At 23.6% G+C, this 22,611-nt stretch overlaps 2 protein-coding genes across 2 annotated transcripts; one reads left to right on the top strand and one right to left on the bottom strand.

The window, feature by feature from the left end:
• Positions 1 to 58: 58 nt before the first annotated feature.
• Positions 59 to 4,646, top strand: LOC107614694 (uncharacterized). Its single transcript, XM_016316836.3, has 5 exons — positions 59 to 138; positions 345 to 513; positions 1,205 to 1,611; positions 2,606 to 2,998; positions 4,204 to 4,646. The coding sequence occupies exons 1-5, from the start codon at positions 100 to 102 to the stop codon at positions 4,306 to 4,308; spliced, it is 1,113 nt and encodes a 370-aa protein (XP_016172322.1). The 5' UTR covers positions 59 to 99; the 3' UTR covers positions 4,309 to 4,646.
• A 12,454-nt stretch (positions 4,647 to 17,100) lies between these two features.
• LOC107619728 (uncharacterized) lies at positions 17,101 to 22,361 on the bottom strand. Its single transcript, XM_016322023.3, has 4 exons — positions 22,217 to 22,361; positions 21,408 to 22,097; positions 18,036 to 18,431; positions 17,101 to 17,373 (listed from the first exon to the last, which is right to left on the bottom strand). Exons 1-4 carry the CDS (start codon positions 22,253 to 22,255, stop codon positions 17,281 to 17,283), a joined length of 1,218 nt encoding a protein of 405 aa, XP_016177509.3. The 5' UTR covers positions 22,256 to 22,361; the 3' UTR covers positions 17,101 to 17,280.
• Positions 22,362 to 22,611: the final 250 nt, after the last annotated feature.

The following is a 22,611-nucleotide window of genomic DNA, read 5'->3' on the forward strand; positions in this document are numbered from 1 at the left end:
CTTTTGGTTTTTCTTTTGTGTGCTTTTAATTCACTTCCATTCCCCCCATATTCACATTCATATTCATCCTTCTCTTCCTTCTTCATTCTTCCATTTCCAATGGGGGAGCCATGCCACAATTATTGGTACTCTGACATGGTAAATAATTATCAACTATATATATATATATCCAATATATATCATTTTACTATTATAAATTTATATTTATAATATTCTACGTATTTTTTGGACTAGGTTATATTATATATTAGAGTATATATATGATGAACATAGTTTTATGTATAGGTATATAAATGTTTGTGTGAATTTTGAATTAATGTTTATTTGTTCTTTTTATATTTAAGGGGATCCAAGATGATGATATCTTCAACCAACGTTACAAGATTAACACATCACTAATTGTTGATAAAGATCATATCATTAGGGAGATCATGGATCATCATGATTATCATCACCAACCAGCTTTCTCATCTGAAAGTGATAATAGTCACTCTCCCACAAATAATAATCGAAGTAAGTATATATTGTTTAATAATATAGAAAATTTTTCAAATGTTTTTAAAATATCAATATTTCAATATTTTCAACTGTTGATTTTAATTAATATATATTATATATTTTTTATAATTGAGATTAACGGCTAAAATTATTAAAATATTAATGTTTTGTAGATATTTAAAATTCTTCCAATAATATATATTATTTAATTTTATCAATGATTATTCTTTTTTTTGGCCTTATATTAAAGGTTCATTTTTTTGGATATGTAAATTTTGCGTGTGTTGTGCATAGTTATGAAAGTGGGTGGTGCTAGACATGAATGTAGGGACAATTTTTTCTGAACTATGAAGTGAAGAAAATGGACGGTCTGATTTCTTTATTAAAAAATTAAGAACACAAATCGGACTGTCCGATTTGTGTGGGAGGGAAAATCGGAGGGTTCGATTTGTACTTTTAAATTTTTTTTTATTTTGAAAATAAAAATCGGATGGTCCGATTTTAATGTTAAAATTTTTTTAATTGTCTAAAACACAAATCGGACAATCCAATTTGTGTACTGCAAATTTTTTTAATTTTTTAAATATAAATTAGAGGATCCAATTTGCTATTGACACCACAACTGCGTAAAATACCCATACACTCTATAACTACGTCCTACATCATTCTCAATTCCATATCTAAATTAAAAAGTGTATATTAAAAGGTGGTGGAAGTGGCAATACTAGAGGTTTTGTGTTTAACAACAATAATAACAATGGATCCATGTCCATGTTCTCTCAACAACATCAACATGCACCATTATTGTTGGATATGAAAGCTTCTACTTCAACATCTTCTCCAAGATCATACATTCTATCTTTCCATGATTCCACCGTTATTGCCACCACGGCGGCGGCCGCGGCTACTCCTCCTCCTCCTCCATCATTAGAAACCTATAATAACAATGGGAAACGACCATACCAACACATTGAAGTGCCATTAGAAAATCAAGCAAAGAAGGTTAGAAGCTCCTCAGAGACACTTGATCACATAATGACTGAGAGAAAAAGGAGAAGGGAATTAACTGAGAGATTCATAGCACTTTCAGCCACTATTCCTGGCTTGAAGAAGGTTAGTACTTAGAATATACAAGTTATTATTGTATTATTTATTATATCCATTTAATTTCTATTCACTATTAGTGTAGAGATATTTTACACAAGAAATTAATTATTTAAATAATATAATAATTTAATTTTATTATATTGTTGTATTGTAAAATAATTTTAAACATTATAATTTCACATCAGCAAAGTAACTATTTTTTTAATTTATTATATCAATAATCATCTAAAAAAAATAAATATAATTAGATTAATAGTATAAAATATTTTATAATAATAATGCATCAATAGAGCACATATTCTATTACCAATAGAATAGTTCTATATTTCTTTTATGTTAATAAAAAGTAGAAACTTGTAGAAAATGTATAGAATGCCATGTTAAGAATAATAATTAATGTAAAGAGGTCACTCAGATAAATACGGTTAAAACGTCTTTTTTTAAAGATGTTTTTTAATAATTAAAATTTAACATATGTAATCGATTAAATAATGTTATTTCTGTCAAAATTAGGCTAGACAAATTAATTTAACAAAAAAAATGGTGAATCAAATCTTGAACTAGTTTAAATTAATAGTATTTTTTTTATAAAAAGTTACTACAATACATTTATTATAGAAAATGATTAAAATACCTTTATTACATATATATATATTTTTTAAAAATTCTAAATCCTACCCCTACGATAGAAAAATAAAAGACTAAAATTTAGAATTCTCAAAATTAATATATATAATAGAAATATTTTAGTTATTTTTTATAATAGAGTATTGTAGTCATTTTTTATAAAAAATGATATTAATTTAGATCAATTCAAGATTTGATTCACCATTTTTCGGTCAAATCAATTTGTTTAATCTAATTTTGACAAAAATAACACGATTTAATTTATTATATATATTAAATTTTAATTATTAAAAAATATCTTAAAAAAAGATATTTTCAGCGTGTTTATCTAAGTGGCTCCCTTAACGTAATTATAATGGTTTATGAAATGTAGATTGACAAATCCACTATACTTAGCGAGGCAATAAGTCATGTGAAACAACTGAAACAACGAGTGAAGGAGTTAGAAGAACAAAGGAAGAAGATAAGTGTAGAATCAGTGTCATTCATTATTAGGAAATCCCACCTCATCAATGGTACTACTAATAATAAGGTTGATGATGAAGGTGCAATCAATAATAAAGCAGCAACAAGTGAAATAGCACTACTCCCAACGGTGGAAGCAAGAGTGTTCAAAAATGATGTTCTAATAAGGATCCATTGCATGAAACAAAGTGGTATTATGCTCAAAATATTGGGACATCTTAAGAGTTTTGATCTCTCTGCCATTAGCAATAGTGTATTGCCATTTGGAAATTCCACTCTTGATATCACCATTATTGCTCAGGTATATATATATATATATGCACAATATTAAAAAACTTTAGATATCATCTTTTGTTTTTTAACAAAATTTATTATTTAAAAGTTGGATAAATTATCATTTTGTACCCATAAAATATACAGACGCTGACAAATGTATCCATATAAGAATAAAACGACAATTATAACCACAGAAGATAGCCTTCGTGTGCCAAAAGTATCCGTACGTTGGTTACGCAATTGGTTTGTTAGGGTACTTTTGGCACACATAAACCATTTTCTGTGATTATAATGGTTGTTTTATTCTTATATGGATACATTTGTCAGTGTCTGTATCTTTCATGGATACAAATGGTAATTTATTCTTTAAAAGTTTGTGCGAATTAATTTTGTTTGACAGATTAATAGAATATTCTGTCATTATATTTTTTTGAAATCTAATTATTTTATAATATATTTTATTAAAACTTTACTTATTGTTTAATATATATAATAAAAATTTGATTAAAAATAATAAAAAGACTAATCTGTCAAAAATAATTCACGAAAATTTTTAGAATAGTGGTTTTTTTATGTATTAAAGTGTTTGAATTAAAATTCAATGTAAATCAATTTAAATATTTACTCTTTAATTAAAAATTAACATCATTATAATGTCCTAATTGATCTTTTAAGGAAATCATAGTTAAGGTCCATTATTTATATGTCTTATAAATTATGATCACCCAATTGCAATTACAATTTCGCTTATTATTATTACATACTTGATTGAAATATATATATATATATATATATATATATATATATATATATTTCAATTTGCATATATACCTCCTGAATAATTTTAAGGATATAAATTGAGCTTTGATGTGATTTAATATATCTATCAAAATGACATGCGAGTTATTTTACAAATTTTTAAAATTTTTTTAACCATGACAAAATTACTAAGCATTACATAACCATGGCTTGCATGATTGGAGCATAAGTGGCAAAAAAAATTATATTAATAAGTCGTTTAATTTTCTTAACAAATCCTTTCATAAATCAGTATTCCGTATACAATTAATTACATTTGGATATATTGATTTATGAAAACATTGAAAATTAAAACGACTTATCAATATAAAATAAAAGAAATATAAAATCAAACATGAATGATAGTAAAGAACTAACTTTAATAATTATTATGGATTTTTTATAAACTTTTATTACTGTTAATTACTGCAGATAGGTGACAAATTCAACGTGACAATGAATGATTTAGTGAAAAATCTGAGACTGTCTATCTTGGAGTCCCCTAATGATGATGAAGAACCACACAACAGTTATTGATTCATGTTAGAGCGTCAAACAAGATAATAATTTTGATGAACCAAAATAATTTCTGAAAATCCTTCTTGCTTGAGAGTGTGAGTGTGATCCTGGCCAATTAGGGTGCTGTTATTATTTTGTTATTCATGACTTAATTTAAGGACAATAATTATGTGGCTTTTTTTTTTTTTTTTCATATGGGTGATTTTAACGTAAGAAAAAATAAATGAGTGATTTTTTTTTGGTCATACAATGAGTGAATTTATTTGATTGTGGTATTTATTAATCGATGTTAGTTGATTTTTTTATTGGGGTGTATTATTATTATTATTATTATTATTATTATTATTATTATTGGAATAAGAGGGTTTTTATTTTTTATTTAATTAACTTGTAGGTGTGAGTGTGTGACTGTGTGAGAATATAGAATTCGTTTGGTTAGTGTTTATGTTTATTAGAGGATGAAAATTCAGGTACAGTCGATTTTACATAAAGTTGATAACTGATAGTTGTTAAATAAAAATTTAGTCAAAGTCAAATCATCTAACGATTCTTAATTATCAACTTCACGTGAAATCGAATGCACAAGAATTTCCACATTATTAGAGCCTTAAAGATATAAATATGGTGGTGCATATTTATGGGTTGTTTGTCGATAGACAAATTTTTGATAGATCCAGTAGCACATTAATGCATATATAATAGATGTATTTAGCGTTTTGCAAAATATTAAAATATAAAAAATACAACAAATTAGACACAATTTTTACACATTTTTTTATCCCTTCTTCTTCTTATTATTATTGTTATTATTATTATTATTATTAGTATTATTATTATTAATTTTTCATATACTAATTTCATCTCTAATTATACCACAACCTCTTTGCTTCTCATGGAGTGCAGCTTGTTGCCATTAATAGTTGAATTTGTTGTTAAAATTATTAGAATTTTTTGTTATTTAAATTATTTAATTTTGGTTGTAAATGATGGTGAAAAAGAAAAATAAATGGTAATAGATAAAATATTTGGGTAGTGATGATAAAAATAGATGATAAGAATATTACAGATTTTTTAATATTTTAATGTATTTTGTGTATTTATTTTACCAAATATAAAATATAGAGCAATGCTAGGGGGCGAGCAACATTTGTGATTGGTAGCCATCAACTAGCCATCAATGATGATTTGATGGTGTGAGATTGGTATGAGATTTCATCCAATGGCTCACCTTTCGCTGCTGGTTACATGCTGGCCAAAATGCAATAAAATTGCTGGCCCTCTAGACTTTTCCTAAAATATATATCCATATATTTAATTTGTATCTATGTTTTTTTAATTTGTGTTTTAGTATCTATATCTCATAGTATACACTAACAAGGAGCTTTTTAGCATGGTGAAAGTATCTTTAGGTGCTTAAAGGACCAAGATAAATAATAGAATTGGTGATAATGTTGGGGTTCTTGCGTAAATACAGGTTTTTAATTTTTTTTTATCATATAAACCCAATTTTAATCATAACTCATGAAAACAAAAAATTTGGTGACGTAGACAACATATTATAATTTTACATGCAAAATTTCATACGCTAAACGATTAATAATTTTTACTTATATGAATCATTGACCTTCAGCAATCTTTATTCTTTTTTTAAAAAAATGTTGACATGATTTAATAATCCAATAAAAAAATATAAATCTAAAATTACATTAAGGAGGCATGTTAGTTTTTTTTTAAATTATAATTTTTAATATAATTAAATAACCTTTATTATAAAAGAGTATTTTAGTCTCCTAAGATTAATTCTAAAAAATTATTTTAATCTTTTAAAAGTTAAATATAAGGATTTAATTTTTTTTAACTTTATATTAAATTTTTAATTTCTAATATAATTAAATCATTTTAATTAATTCTATAAAAGTAATTTAGTTCTTTTTATGCTAATAATGATTAAAAGGACTTTAGTACTTAATATGAATTACAAGAATATTTTTTTGTTTTTAAAATCATATTCAAATTTTCAATTTACAATACAACTAAATAATATAATATAGTCTTATGATGGTATTCTTTTAGATTTTTTTTAATTAATCTTCAAATATTGCTTTATTCTCTTAAACATATAGGGATGTTTTAGTCTATTTAAAAGTTGATATTTATAATTTTTAATATAATTAAACAAATTTTATTATAAAAGGGTATTTAGTCGTTTATGATTTATCTTAAAATTTTAGTTTAGTCTTTTAAAAGTTAAGTATAAAAATATTTTAATCTTTTTTATATATAAAATTTTTATTTCTAATACAATCAATCTTAATTAATCATATAAAGGTAATTTAGTCTTTTTAAAATTATTATTAGGAGGTATATTAGTATGCTAAATATAAACTATGAGGACATTTTTGTCTCTTCAAAATTAATATTAAAAAAATTATTTAGTATCTTGAAGTGAACTCAACAAAAATTTTATTCTGTTAAATATATATCAATAATATTGACTAATCCAACTAATTAAATATATTCGTAGCAAAAATTTTTATGCTATATATCAAAATTTTTATACTATATCAATAAGTTTGTTATTAAAAATTTTTTTATGCTATGCTTCAAAAATTTGTGTACTATATTAATAAGTTTTTGTATTTTTCAATAAAAATTTGTGTGCTACAAAAAGCACAAAAAATATGAAGTGAAGACATATGCGAGCATTTTGTTTTATTTTATTGAGTTTACACTAATTTAGTTTGACTTAATTATAAAATTGCTACATAACTAAGTTATTTTAGTAATTAAGTTTCACCAAAATTGATTCAATTGTTTATTGCCACAATAAAAATCAGTTGGAAAAGAAGAAAGAAAACATAAGAAGAAAAAAAATATTTGGTGAAATTTGAATATAAAATTAATTTATTTATCTAATATTTTTTGTTATTTATTCCTATAAAAATATTATAGTAATTTTAAATTATTACATAAAGAATATTTTGATATTTTTTAAATGTAATGTTAAAAAAATTGTCTAAATCGTTAGTTTTTTACTTAATCCAAAAGATCCTTTTGTAATTAGCATAATTTTAAAGCAACATTTTACAAATTTATACTATTTTATATGGTACCAATAAAAAACATTAAATTGGAATATACAGCCTAGATCCTTTAGGTAGCATTTGGTGGAGAGACAGAGACAGAAAGATTGAGACTGAGAGACAGAGACTAAGAGACAGGGATTGAAATAAATCTCAGTATTCTGTTTGGTGCAAAATGGGAGACAGGAATTGAAACAAGAATGAAACTCTAATTTAATTTGCATAAAGGGTAAAATTGGAATTAACTAATTGAAATGAAAGTATTTTAGGTATAAAATGTTATTAAAGTTTCAGTCTCCATCTCTAAAAGTTTCAGTCCTCTGTGTCCCTATTTTTTGGAGGTACTGAAATATTGAAATTTTAGAGACAGAGACAAAAATTTTAGTACCCATCTCTGAACTAACAAATACAATACTGAATCTCAATCTCTCAGTCTCTGTCTCATTACCTCAAAACAAACCTACCTTAACGACCAGTTTTAATTTTCTCCACCATAGACAATCCCCACTAACAAATAGAAATTATAGTTCATAGTTGCCGGTTTTTTTTTTTTTTCTGCTGAAACTTGGGCTGAGAATTTTATTAGCAATCATGGCCACATCAAGCCTATTCTGTTATGGATAAACTTCATTTAAAAAAAAATAAACATATTCAATTTTGACAAATAAAAACAGAAGTAAAGGCCTATTCAATTTTGACAAATAAACTTTTACGTCATTTATATTAAAAAAAAGTTACTTTTTATACATAAAAAGCTGTTAATGCTAATAATTTTATTTATTGATTGATGAATAAAATTTGTCTTTAAACTTACGAAAAATAATACTTTACTTTTTCTATTTATGAAAATTAAAATACTGAGAGATTTATTCATAAATAAAATTAACAATTGGATAAACTAATTTTTATTCTGTTATTTAGATATTTTTTATCAACAGTGAATATAAATTTATTTGTTATAATTCTTTTATAATGAAAATACATGAAGAGTATATAATATATAAAATATAAAAATAGCTTAACAAATATTTTCAAAAAAATTTTCATATGAATAAATGCTAACCAGGTGAGATCCTCGTAGAAGGAGTGTGATCGGAAGATCAATCTTGTGCTCACTAAGGATATCCTTAAAAATTGGAGGGCAATCTTACTCCTTAATTCCAATAGATGGAAGGGCATTGTAAATCAGTTTTTTTATCTCCGCAATAAGTGCATAATATGTATAATCACTAAAATAATTTATTTAAGGTTTAATTACTCTGTTGATTCTTATAATTTTGTAAAATTTTTAATTAGGTCCTTATATATATATATTTTTTTTAATTGAGTCTTTGTACCAAATTTTTTTAATTGGGTCTTTACAGTTTTTTTCCTTTTATTTAGGTCCCTATACCAATTGTCCCTATAAAATTAAGCCAATTACTATTAAGAAGGATTTAATTGAAAAAAAAAATTAGTGTAGGGACTCAATTAAAAAGAAAAAAAAGTATAGGAACCTAATTGAAAATTTTACGAAACTATAGAGACCAACAGAGTAATTAAACATTTATTTAATAATAATAATAATAATAAGAGGAGTGTTAGGGGCTATCAAATTTTGTGTTTTGTAATTATTAATTGGTTATTAATAATATTTTTAATGGTGTGAGATTACATCTAATAGTGGGAGATCACTTAGATTATTAAAAAAGTGTTGGCCCTCTAGATTTTTTCTAATAGTAATAGTAGATGTAGACTTATTTATTGTAATTTTTTTATGGTAAAAATACATAAAGAGTACATAGTATATATATAAGGTATAATAACTTAACAAATATTTTTAAAAATTTTTTTATTCTTTTTAAAATGAGAATAACTTATTTTTCTCTTTCTATCTCGATCCTTTCTAATTCATCAAAATATCAATATCACACCTTGAATATTTTAAAACATGAGATTTTCTTTATATTCGTTGATATTTGTGAATTTTTATCTTAAATTGATTACTTAGTGTAACTCATGTGTTGATTATATTTTATCATCATATTTGGCTCAGTTGGTAGTAGTCAATTTGATTGATGTCGGTACTCAATTTAGTGTGAGAATTTTGGTCAATATTTTATCAGATATGTAGAAAATAAAAGTAGCGATACTAATAAAAAGTGACAATATTTACACTTCTCGACCTCTTTCCATAAAATATGATCCTTGCTTTTTTTTTTTTTTATATTTAATTTGTACTATACCCAATACATCGGTCGTTTGTCTTCGTCAAATTTTCATCCCATAAACTATAGTAGCATTTTATTGTTATTGTAAGTTATTTTTTCATCAAAATCTACTGATTTTATTTTAATTTAAATCTTACCCAAAAGCAAGGATCATTGAGATATTCACAAGCCAACAAATAGCCTTATAACACTTCTTAGCGATGTTGAGAGGTAAATAATAAAGCATTAAATAATTTACTCAGTTTCAAAATCTACTAATTTTAAATCTTACCTTAAAGGCTAAAGCAATGATAGTGGTTATATTCACACGTCAACAAATAGCCTTATAACACTGCTTAAAGAATGATGTTAATGTTGAGAGGTAAACAAAACATTAAATAATAAGATGTAATTAAAGAGAATTATAATTATTAATCACATGTTGGAAATAATAATATATGGTATGTTATGCTCGTGGGATATATTAGGCATCCAAAGTGATGAATGTATAAGGACAAAATTTTCAAAAGAAAATGTGAATGTGAATTCAGCCGTGATATATAACAACCATATCACACTCTCAAAAGTTGACACAACATCAATCTATGTAATCTTCAGTAGAATTTCTTTGTCTACAATAATTGCTTTGGTGAATTTTATGATATAGAAATAAAATTTTGTCCACACATGAAAAAAACTAACGTGGTATAAATTTAGGAGTGATACTTCTCTCTTATTATTATTGTTTTGTTCAGATGTGATAAGATAAATGCATAAAAATTTAGATTTTGTCTTTTTTTAATTAAATATTGATTCTAATAAAACGTTAATTACAGATATATTTTTTGTTGTATTGGGCCAAAAAAATATTGGGCTATAATAGATTGTTATTAAAACATATATTTTATTGTGTTTACTTTATTAATAAAATTAATTAATTTTTATTAAATATTCTAAGTATGCGATAAATAATGTTAATACTACAAACAATAAATATTAAAAAAAAATAAACATTTAAATTCAAAATTTATTCTCTAAATTATTGTATATAATACTAAATTTTTTTTACATTTTGCATAAGAAACTATTAAGTGTTATTTTTATTTTGTAAGAGTAGCTTTAAAAAAAATTGTCATTTGATTTATGAATTAATTAAAAAAATTCTTTAGTCCATGAATTATTTATTTTTTAAATTAATTTATAATATTTTGATTTATAGTAAGAATGATAATTTATTTAAAATTACAAATATAACAATAAAATTAAATTTAAAAAGATGAGAAAATATTCATACGTAAAACTGGAACATAAATAAATATTCATATTCACCAAATAATTAGTCACCAAAAAATACTCACCAAATAATTTTAAATATTCAAATAATTTTAAAGATGGAACATTTTAAAAAATATTCATACGCACCAAATAGTTTTAGTTATATTTCAGATTCCAGTTTTATTCTTTAAGTTATTTTTCCTCATCTTTTTAAATTTAACTTTGTTGTTATATTTATAATTTTAAATAAATTATCATTCATACTATAAATCAAAATATTATAAATTAATTAAAAAAATAATTGATGGACTAAAGAATTTTTTTTACTAGTTCATAAACGCTTTTTAATTTGATATTGAATTCATAATAGTGTTTTTCAATAACGTATGAAATTTGGTGTATTTTTTTTTATATGGAGATCACAAATCTGATCTTTCGATTTGTGAAATTTAACTTTTTTAAAACACAAAACCAACCCTCCGATTTGTGAATTTTAATTTTTAAAATTTTTAAAATACAAACCGACCCTTTGATTTGTGAACTACGTACACAAAACCGATTCTCCGATTTATGGACTTACACAAATCTAACTCTCCGATTGATGAACTTTAATTTTTTAAAATTTTTAAAATACAAATCGAACTCTCTAATTTGTGATTACCTCTATACTAAATTAAAACATACCACTTTTTCATAACCGAGAATAATACAACAATAATTCCATATAAAAAAACCAACCATTTATAAATCAAATGATAAAAATTTTTGAAGTTGCTCTCACAAAATAAAAATAACACCTATTATTTTCTTATACAAAATGTAAGAAAAGTTCAGTGCTATACATAATAATTTAGAGACTAAATTTTGAATTTAAATGTTTATTTTTTTAATATTTATTATTTATAGTATTTAACATTATTTATGGCATACTTAAAATATTTAATAAAAATTAATTTTTATTGATAAAGTAAACACAATAAAATATATTCTTTTAGTAGCAATCCATTATAGCCCAAAAAATATATTTTTTAGTTCAATACAACAAAAATTTATCTATAATTAACACTTCATTAAAATCAATGTATTTAATTGAAAAAGACAAAATCTAAAATTTTATGCATTTGTCTGCCAAATTTAAACAAAACAATAATAACAAGAAATATGTGTCACTTTTAAACTTATGCCACATTAACTTCTTCAACACCATAGAATTCACCAATTACTTTTAGTCAACAGAGAATAAACGTGTTCTATATCTTGTGGAAAAAAGCACAAATATTTTATAATTATTAATCATTTATATTTGTAAGTGGGAGTATTTATAGTGAAATTCTTTTTGTAAACTATACTGAATTTGTACCAAATTATTTTAAATAGTTCAAAAACAATATTAAATTACTTTTTCACATAGTCAGTTGGTTTTAAATTAGGTTATAATATGATGTACTAGTTTAAACCAATTCAAAAGAAAAATTTAATTTTAAAATTCAGTTTAAACTGTTTTATATAAAAGAACAACTAATTTGGTTATATTATCTTTTTAACAACCTTACCCTTATATATTGAAAGTAAAAAGGAGATTCTTATTCAGTTTAAAATTCATTTTTGTCTTTAATAATAATTTATATATACTTATATTTCGTTATGTTTTCTTCTTTTCATTTGTTATTACAAATCTTTTTATCAGTCAAAAATAAAGTTTTTAGAGAATTTATAAGTATGAGATATTTTTTATTTTTTAAATTAATTTTTGGAATTAAATTAAATTCACTTCACTCAATTTTAATTATAATATAATATCAGACCCTATTTAAAAGCCACCAAGATGTAAATTAAAAATAATATATTATAAATTTCACCTCTCTCAAAAATTGAGCCTATTCTATTTTATTGATAAAAAAGCCTATTTAGTTTTGATGACACCCACAAAAGTTATTAACATATTCAAAATTGACAAATGAAAACATAAAGAAAAAGCCTTTTTCAATAGAATTATATTTATATGATGACTCATTATTTTCAAAAGAATGTATAAAAATTAAAACATGTGATGAAAAAGAAAGAGGGGAATATATAACCGACATTCAGAAATTTGGTTTTCTCATAGAATATCAAATTGGCAATAAAATGCATTCTGATTATCACAAAATAGAATTGAAGTCATTCAAAAAAAAAAGTTACAGTCAATTTATCATTATCCATAATAATTTACAAGTTGTATTAGATAATGCACATATTAAATTTCTGTTATAGGGCTTGTTTAGGTGACCTTCTAAAAAAAAATCTTTTTTCGAGTTATCTTTTTATAAAAAATTTTATGAAAAAGTAAAAACAATTTTATGTTTGGGTATCTCATGTAAAAAGATATTTTTATCTATCAATTATATTTGGATATAACAATATAAAAGTACTTTTTTATTTATTTATTACATAAAAAAATATATTTTTTTTAAGGAAAAAAGATTTTTTAAAAAAAGATATAAATTATAGCTTCACAAAAAAGATATTTTTCTGATTTTTCTATTACTTTTACTTTTACTACTCGAAATTTGCCAAACACGCTAGAAAATAAAAAAAGATATTTTTTCATTAAAAAAATATCTTTTTTTTATCAAAATAATGATGCCCAAATAAGCACGTAGTCCTATTACCACTTTTATTGCTATATTTTATGAATCGTTGTCTTAAATTCATTAATTCGTTTAATTCATGTTTTATTTGATTATATTTTATTAATATTTGGCTCAGCATGTTTTCGTCAGATTGGTTGATGTCGGTATTTGATCTAGTGGGAGGATTTTATCATATTTTTTTTTTCATAATATCACTCTCTCTATATATAGATTTTTGCATTTATTCTCATATAAACATATAAAAAACAGAAGTAATATTATTATCAAAATGGGACCAACAATATCAACTTTTATTGGATTAAATATCGATAAAAATAACGTCGATTTTATATAATAATATCAACAGTAACATTGTCGATTTTAATAAGAAGATAAAATTTTCAAACTCATATTATAGACGAAAATGATGTCGATTTTATTCAAATTCTGAAAAAACGACAAGCTTAATAGCGACAATTTTCGCCGTCTATTTTGCTGTTAATTTTTAATATTATCGATAGTTTAACCGTCGATTTTGTCGTCGATTTTAACAATGTTTCTCGTAGTGTTTTCTCAACCTATTTTCACAAATTATGATGCTAATTTGTATTTTTTATTACTTAATTTGTACGACCGGCCAATAGATTCTTCGTTTACGGTTGTCAAATTTACATCCCATAAACTATAAATATATATTTTATTCTTATTTTAATTAACTCATTTTCAAAATCTACTAATTTTATATCTTATCTACAAATAGCCTTAGCTTGTAGCCCTTTTTATTAGTGATGATGTGGATTTTGAGATCTAAATAAAATATTGAATAAAGATGGAATTAAAGTGAATTTTAATTATTAATCACATGTTGGAAATAATATACGGAATATATATATATGTTAATTATGAGTTGCAAGTTGCAACGTGAATCATGCTTATGCTTTTACCCATTTCAGCTTTTTCTAGTGTCCCATGCATGATGGGATTAGGTAATATATTGATGGTGATGAATGTAGAGATAAAATGACAAAATTTTGAAAAGAAAATGTGATGAATTCAACTGTTTGTTAATGTAACAGCCGTCACATGCACAGATACACGTTCGTTCGGTCAAAATTGACACAACATAAAGTCAATTTTCAATAGTTTTTTTTTATGTGCAATAATTGCTTTTACAAAACAGGGAATGAATGTGTTCTACTTCTATTAATATGTTGTGAGAAAAGCATTTATTACAGTAAGAATTAAGATACCAACAGAATATATTAGTCTCTTGCCATAGAATTATATTATAAGAATGCCTTTGTTTTAAGTTTTTATTTTTTATTTTTATTTTTAGTATTTTTTTTAAATTTGTGAAAGAAAAAATAAAAATAGTAAAAAATAATAAAATTTTATTTTCTGTTTATTTTATCTCATATTTTTATTTTTTTATAAAATTTAAAAAATAAAAAATATTTAAAATAAAAAATAAAAAATAAAAAACGTGAACCAAACACACCTTAAATTTTTTAATTATTAACATTTTAATATCATATTATAAAATCAGATTAAAAAAGACGTAAAAATAATTATATCTAGTTAAACTTTTTTCTTTAATAATAATTCGTATATACTTGTATTTCATTTTGTTTTCTTTTCTCAAATTTTCATGAGTTTTAATTTCTTCTTAAAGGATCAGTATTATAACTTCATCTGATATTCTGATTTATGGTGATGGTTATAATTCACTCCATAACATACATGTTAACAATTTGATAACTTTTTCATTTAGTTAATAATCATGATATCCAATAATACACATATTTTCACTTTCTTATTGGCCCCCAGAACAAAAAGGGTGTCATAGCAAAGTGTTGGCAATTCCAACTTTATATCTTCAGTTCTTATGTAGAGTTATACTGTTACATGCATTAAAATACTCAACCTTTTGGCGTTTTATTATATGACTTGACCCTTTATAAAATGAGATTCATTATGAGAATAAATAGTCAAATTAATTTTTAAAAGATCACATATTTATTAAATTGGTCTGTAAAAGATTAAATTAAATAAAATTGTCTTTAAAAAATTTAAAATTAATCATGTTAATTTTATCATCTATTTTTTTAAAGATTAATTTAACTAATTTAGAGAAATAATTTTAAATATTAAAAACTTACCATAAAATTAAGTTCGACAAATTCTCACCATATTTTTTGAATCTCATATTAAAAATTAAGTAATCCGTTGCAAATTCGAATTTTGTTTAAAAATTTGTTATTGACTAATAAATCGTAAAATAAAATTTAAATCTTTAACATTTGTTTAAACAGATTAGCTAATAAACTAACAAAAAAGTTAGCTGTCGGGTCCATTTTTTTATTGAAAATAGGAAGTTTCGAACTCGTAATTTTTTAGATAAATATAAAAAAATTATGCCATTTGAATTATAATGTATTGGCATCCATTAGTGTCACTCAATGATATAAAGAAATCCCTTAAATGCGTTCTTTGGTGTATATATAATTAAACAATGCCAAGACCAAAAAAAACAAAAGACGAAAAATAAAACAATTCGAACAACAAATAATGTTACTTCTGTTTGTATATATAATAAGAGAACATAAATAATAATGATGTGTGACTCATATATTCTTTTTATCATTTTTTCCCCTTATTTCTCCTACTAACAAATTATTACTCATGTTTTGGTAGATAAATATTAAGGTGGAGTAGTCTAATAATGCTATCATTATAATACGTACAGTAGTTATATAATTTGAGAAATATCAGAAGATCAATAAAATTTATTATTTTATTCAATAATTATTTATTAAATTATTTAAAAATATAGGCTAAAAATATGTTATTAGATTATTAGACTAAATAAATTAGACTAATGATTAAAAATAATGATAAAAAAATAAATTTTATTAAGTTTCTAATATTTTTCATTAAAAAATTAAATATTATTAAAATTAAAATCATATTTTTATATTTTAATAATATTTTTTATTTTTATTTTTAAAATTTTAAAATACTGTGAAATAGATAAAAAATATTATCTTGATTTTAAAAGTGTTGCGAAAATTGAATTATATTAAACTTCTCAATTAAGAATCAATAATTTTCTGATTTTCATTACTAATTACCAATTGTTACAAAGTTATTAAAATGCATTATATATATAACTAAAATCAAGATATATAGGCAAATAATATAAGGTAAATATTCTAATAAAGATTTTATAATTATTTTTATATAAAAATATTTTATTTTGACTATTAAATAATAAATTTTAAGGCTTGATTCTCATATATTATAAAAATCTTATTTTTATTTAAAGTGTGACAAAATAAGTATGTCATACTTTTTAAACCAAAATTATCATAAAAAAAATATTTTTGACACCTTCGTTAAAATAGTTTCTGTAATAATATAATACCTTTTCGAAAAATTTTCAAGTATACCGTCATACCGATATTTCAGGTATTTCAGTAATTTTTAACCGTTGATTTTAATTATAAAAAATATATATAATATATATAATTAAGATCAACGGTTGAAAATCACTGATACATCAATACGACGGTATACTTAAAAATCTTCCTACCTTTCCAAAAAATTTAATGATATAATACAGTGAAGACAAACAGTCAAATATCAATTAAATGAATAACAAGAATCAAACCACAGCATAATTTATTACAAAGTGTACTTTACTTTTATTTATTTATAGATAGATGTTATGAACATGGAAAGTGCTTGAACTCAAAAAAGCAACGAAATCAAAACTTCTGTTCGACCATAACATGCTGCAGAGTTGTCTGATACACTAGTACGGATCACTTTTTAAATGCCATGTGAATTTTGATGTGCCTTCAAGAACACTTCCCTAAGATTTCTGACCACATCATTCACTGTCATTTCACACGAATCTCCCATCTGAAAATTAATTAATACAAATAGCATACATCAATTATTAGAATTATTTCATTTTTTGATAAAAAAAAAATATGCTGCATGTATCACGCGTTATAATAATTTATTAATATAATTTTAAATTAATAATAATTTATTAAAAAAATTAAGCTATATGATATTCAATTTTTTACTACCATTATTTGTAAATTTGATATCAAGTATGTTTTACTCTCTAGGCTAATTGTTTAGTCTTTTATTATTATTATTTTGGGTTGTTCTTCCTTTTATTTACAATAAAATAAAATTGTTACAAATTAGTAAAATATCCTATATATATTATAGATTTAATTATTCTATTATTCATTTTAACTTATTATCAAATTTTTAATTAAATTTTTACTAATTACTATTTTTTAGAAAAAGCGCAATATAATTCTAAAATATTTACTTTAAAATATTGCATAATTCATTTTGCATCAAATACAAAGCAAATATTCCAAAAGAAAATTCTATTTTAAAAAAAAATAATTTAAAATGACATAACTATTGAAAATTTATCTATCTCAAAAATTCATTTACAAATTTTTAAATTAATAAAATTAATAAAATTAAATAAAATTATTAACTTTACGTAAAATTGATTGAACTTAAGTTTTCACCGTAATTTATGCATGTATGCATACCTTAGCAATAATAGTGATCCCAAGAGCAGAATTGCCAAAAGGAAGAACACTACTTCCAGTGACAAAAAGATGAAGATTTTCAAGCTGATTAAGTATTTTCATCTCAATGCCATTTTCCTTCTCACAATGAATCTCAATCAGAACATCTTTCCCCATAAATCTTGCTTCAATATCAGGGAGGCCTGTTCCACCATCTTCACTTCTTCTTGTTTCACTTGTTGATATTATTGTACTTTCTTCTAATAATATTTTTTCATTATTAATGTTCTTCGATTTTTTCACCAATATCACTGACTCTCTGCTCCTCTTCTTGTTTTGCTTTTCTAATTCTTGCACCCGCTCTTGAAGTTGCTTCACATAATCTATGGCTGCTCTAAGTATTGATGCCTTGTCTGTCTACACATCACAATTTCATCACCAAAAAATTCAAATTAATTAATTAATTAAATATCATAATCGTAAAAACTCACGTACACTTGTCTTCATATGAAATTGATATTTAATAATTATTAAATAATAATTTAGTCAAATTTATTAAATTATTTATCAGTTTTACTATAATAATATAGACTATTTTTTAGGATTATTATGTGTCAAAAAAAATTAAAATTCGTCAAAAAAACAAATTTTGACACTATTTTAACTATGAAAATATGTTAATAAAAATTTTGTCAAAAATAGTATTTTGAACATATAAGTAATTGTAAAAAAAATTTAAATCTTATTTTGATAAATATTGGCCGTCAAAAATAATTTATTAAAAAAATTTGAGAATATATTTTTTCTGATACTTATTTAACCATCAAAAATATTATTTATTTTGACACTTGTTGACCATAAAAAATTCTCAATAAAATTTTTTAACAAAGAATGAGATGAGATCTTAAAACTGAAGAATAAACTAAGATTTTGAAGATGAAGAATGAGTAGTATGATCCTAAACTCAGAGCAGTGTGATCCTGTGATGCCAAAATTAACGGAACTCAACGAAAAAAAGGAATAATAGAGTAAGTTAAAAACAAATGAGTGTCAAAATTGAGGAATAATTTTCTACAATCAAATTATTCATCAAAAAAACATAGAGAATTTGATATTTGTCAAAAATATATATTAATTTTTATACTTAACTATGACTGTTAAAAAAAATTATGTTAAAATAGCTCTCTTTTCCTATAGTATTTTCGACTATCAATTTCATACGAAGATAACTACTACTGCAGGTGAGTTTTATTTTTTTTTAATTATTGAATTGACTTATTACCTTTTAATTGTTAAATAGAATAATATAATATTCAATTATTCATAATATACATAATGAAGTAGTAGTAATGAGCTCATAACACAACTAGTGGAATTATTTAATTTATCAACCAAATTAAAAAACAATATTATCTCCATATAATAATAATGCATACATTGGGTCCCTAGCTATCTTCCTTTTCAACTGCTTGCTAATTCCAAAAGTTCCACGTCCTCTTTTAGTGGCGCATTAAAAAGTCATATGGGACTCAGAGAAAATCTGAATCTACTAATTATAAAAGTGTACTAATATAGACTTTAATTAAATAGTACTTTTAAAATTTATAATTAAAAATAGCAACAAAATTAGTGTCAACCAAACCATCATTTTAAGTATAATAATAATACAATGATTGTGTATGCAAAGTATTTTGTTATGGAGGGGTTAGGTTTGAATTACTTAATTAATTACAACTTTAGTAGGAGTTATATATTTAATAATACAAGAAGAGACAAAGTACATATCTTTTTATATGGGGTTGGGTGACGCTTGCATATTGATTATATTTGATTTGATTTGATTTTGATAAAATTAACACTAATAATAATGTTCAAGGACAACTCTGCCTTTCATATGATTGACAAAAGTATGTGACTTTTGATTTTATTTTAATTTAATAAAACTTATTAATTAAGTATAGTAATATTTTAAAAGCACTAGTGACACTCATCATGTTTGGGCAAGAGGTGTTCTAATATTATATACACAAAATGCATGTGTAGGTGTGTGTGCATGCATGCTAAACTAGCCAGGTTGGTTAACAGGTGGACATGGCTGGGTACTGAAAGCTGAGAATCAATAATCTCTAGTCTAGTAAAATAATAATAATAATAATAATAATAATAATAATATATAAAATTTAATTATTTTATCGTTCTCTATTTTTTATTAATTTTTAATTATGTCATTATATTTTTTTAATTAAAATTTTATATTATATCAGATTTTGTAATTAAATTTCTATCGTTATAAAAATATTGAAAATAACTGAATATTCTAGAGAATATTCAGTTAAGTATGAGGCATATTCATTTTGTTTAACGAAATATTCTATTAATTTTAATATTTTTATTACGGTAAAAATTTAACTACAAAAATTGATATGATATAGAGAACTAATTAAAAAAAATATAAAGACTTAATTGAAAATTCGATAAAATTGTAAAAAGTTATAGAATAATTAAACCTAATAATAATAATAATATATAAAAATAAATGAATCGTTCAACATTTCAACACAACATTTGATACGTTTTTTTAAAAGAAAAAAACAAACACTTCTTTTAGCACACTCATTAGTAGTGATCCCATTAATTGTTGGATAGTGATTAAAGAAAACTATCTAACAAATGACAGTCCCATCAATTTTCTTAGTAGAAAAAGAAATAGTAATTTCGAATTCAAGAGGTAGTATCGACTCAAATTTCTTATATTATTATTAAATCAGAAATAAAGTTAAAGTTAAGTATAATAATATAAAAATGAGATAACAGTAGACACATAGTATCTCACATCTAATTTTATACATGCTCATAAGTCAAAGTTTTTCTCCACACAAAAGAAAAAGAAAAAAAAAAAGAGAGCAGGTAAAAGCATAAAAATGACCCACCAAAATTTTCTTCCTAAGACATTTGCCTCATTAAATTAGTAATTTTAGTTTATGAAATAAGAATTTAATAATTAAAATTTTTCTAAAATATTTTCAAGAGCCAATTTTAGTTTTACAAAACTCTTTAAAAACATGCGGCACTACAATAAATCAGAAGTAAAAATTCATAGTTGTTTTTAATGTGAAATCAATAATAAAAAATTATAAAATAATTTAACATATTTGAATAAAATAATTTTTAATTATAAATTTCACGTAAAAATAATCGTACGTAAATTTTTATTAAGTTACTGTAATGAATTAGAAATAAAAATTAGCATACCGTTATTTTTATATAGAATTAATAATTAAAAATTATCAGATAATTTATAAATCTCGCTTGAAAATAATTACACGTAAATTTTTACCTAAACTAAATTAAGAAAAAAAATGAAATAAAAATGTTAAAAGAATGGATTAGTACCTTGGTCAAGCCAGGGATGGTAGCAGAGAGTGCTATGAACCTCTCAGTGAGTTCTTGTCTCCTCTTTCTCTCTGCCATTATGTGATCCATTGTTTGTGAAGAGCTTCTTCCCCTCTTTGTTGTTATTGCACCTTCCTCCTTTTTATTCTCACTATTTGTACAAATCGGCACCACCCTTTTTGGAGAAGAATAATCACATGATGATGGATCTTTGTTCTTCTTGTTCTTATTATTATTATTATTATTATTATTATTATTATTGTTTGCATAATAAGGATCTTCTTGTAATTGATTTGGTGTAGCTGGTGTCATGGTTGAGTTATCAAATGACAAAATGTATCTCCTCGGAGAAGAACAACGTAGTGACGATGATGATGATGATCTACGAGGTTGTTTCATAGTGTTATTCTTCTTTGAATTCTCAGCCGTCAGATCTTGCGGTGATGATGATCCAACGGTGTTTTGGAGAAGAGTGGAAGAAGAAGAAGAATGATGAAGAAGAGAGTGATGATCATGATCATGATGATTATGATTATCACTTTCGCTATTTTCAGAAGAGAAAGATGGTTGCAACATTAGGATTTCTCTTAAGAACTCATCATCTTCATTATTATCATCATCAACACCATCACCATATTCATTTTCTAATAATAAGAAATTATTATTGTTCATATTCTCATCATCCATTTCCTACAAAAAAAAGAAAGAAAGTAATAATTAAAAATTAATTACTATCTATGTATATATATGTGTGTGATGGCATGTAATTAATTATTAAAGAGTGCTATTTATGATTTATATAGACTTACCAATTGAAGATGCAAATGCTCCCATGAAAAATCATCCATTATTGGAAAAACAAGGAATTAATGATGGAAGAATTTTAATGGGACGTGATGTGTTTAATTTGTGGGAAGGAGAATTTAATGATGGAGTAATGAGTTTTGGTCATATATAAGAATGGAGGGGGATGGAGATATAATATAAGACACTAACTCTTTGAAGTTGTGGGATTTTGTGTGAATGGTGAATTGTGTAGGTGTGGGAAAAAGACAAGAAATTGCTCGTTTATCATGCGACTTTAATCTCAGCCGTTGGATCCATTAATGATATAGATTAGGTGGACCCCACAACAGACATGATGAGATTCTTAATAAATGTTCTATAAATAATATATTGGTAAATTACTAAATCATATCTTACT

Source organism: Arachis ipaensis, chromosome B9, assembly GCF_059453495.1.
Source record: "Arachis ipaensis isolate K30076 ecotype BB chromosome B9, ASM5945349v1, whole genome shotgun sequence".
Classification (NCBI taxonomy): Eukaryota; Viridiplantae; Streptophyta; class Magnoliopsida; order Fabales; family Fabaceae; genus Arachis; species Arachis ipaensis.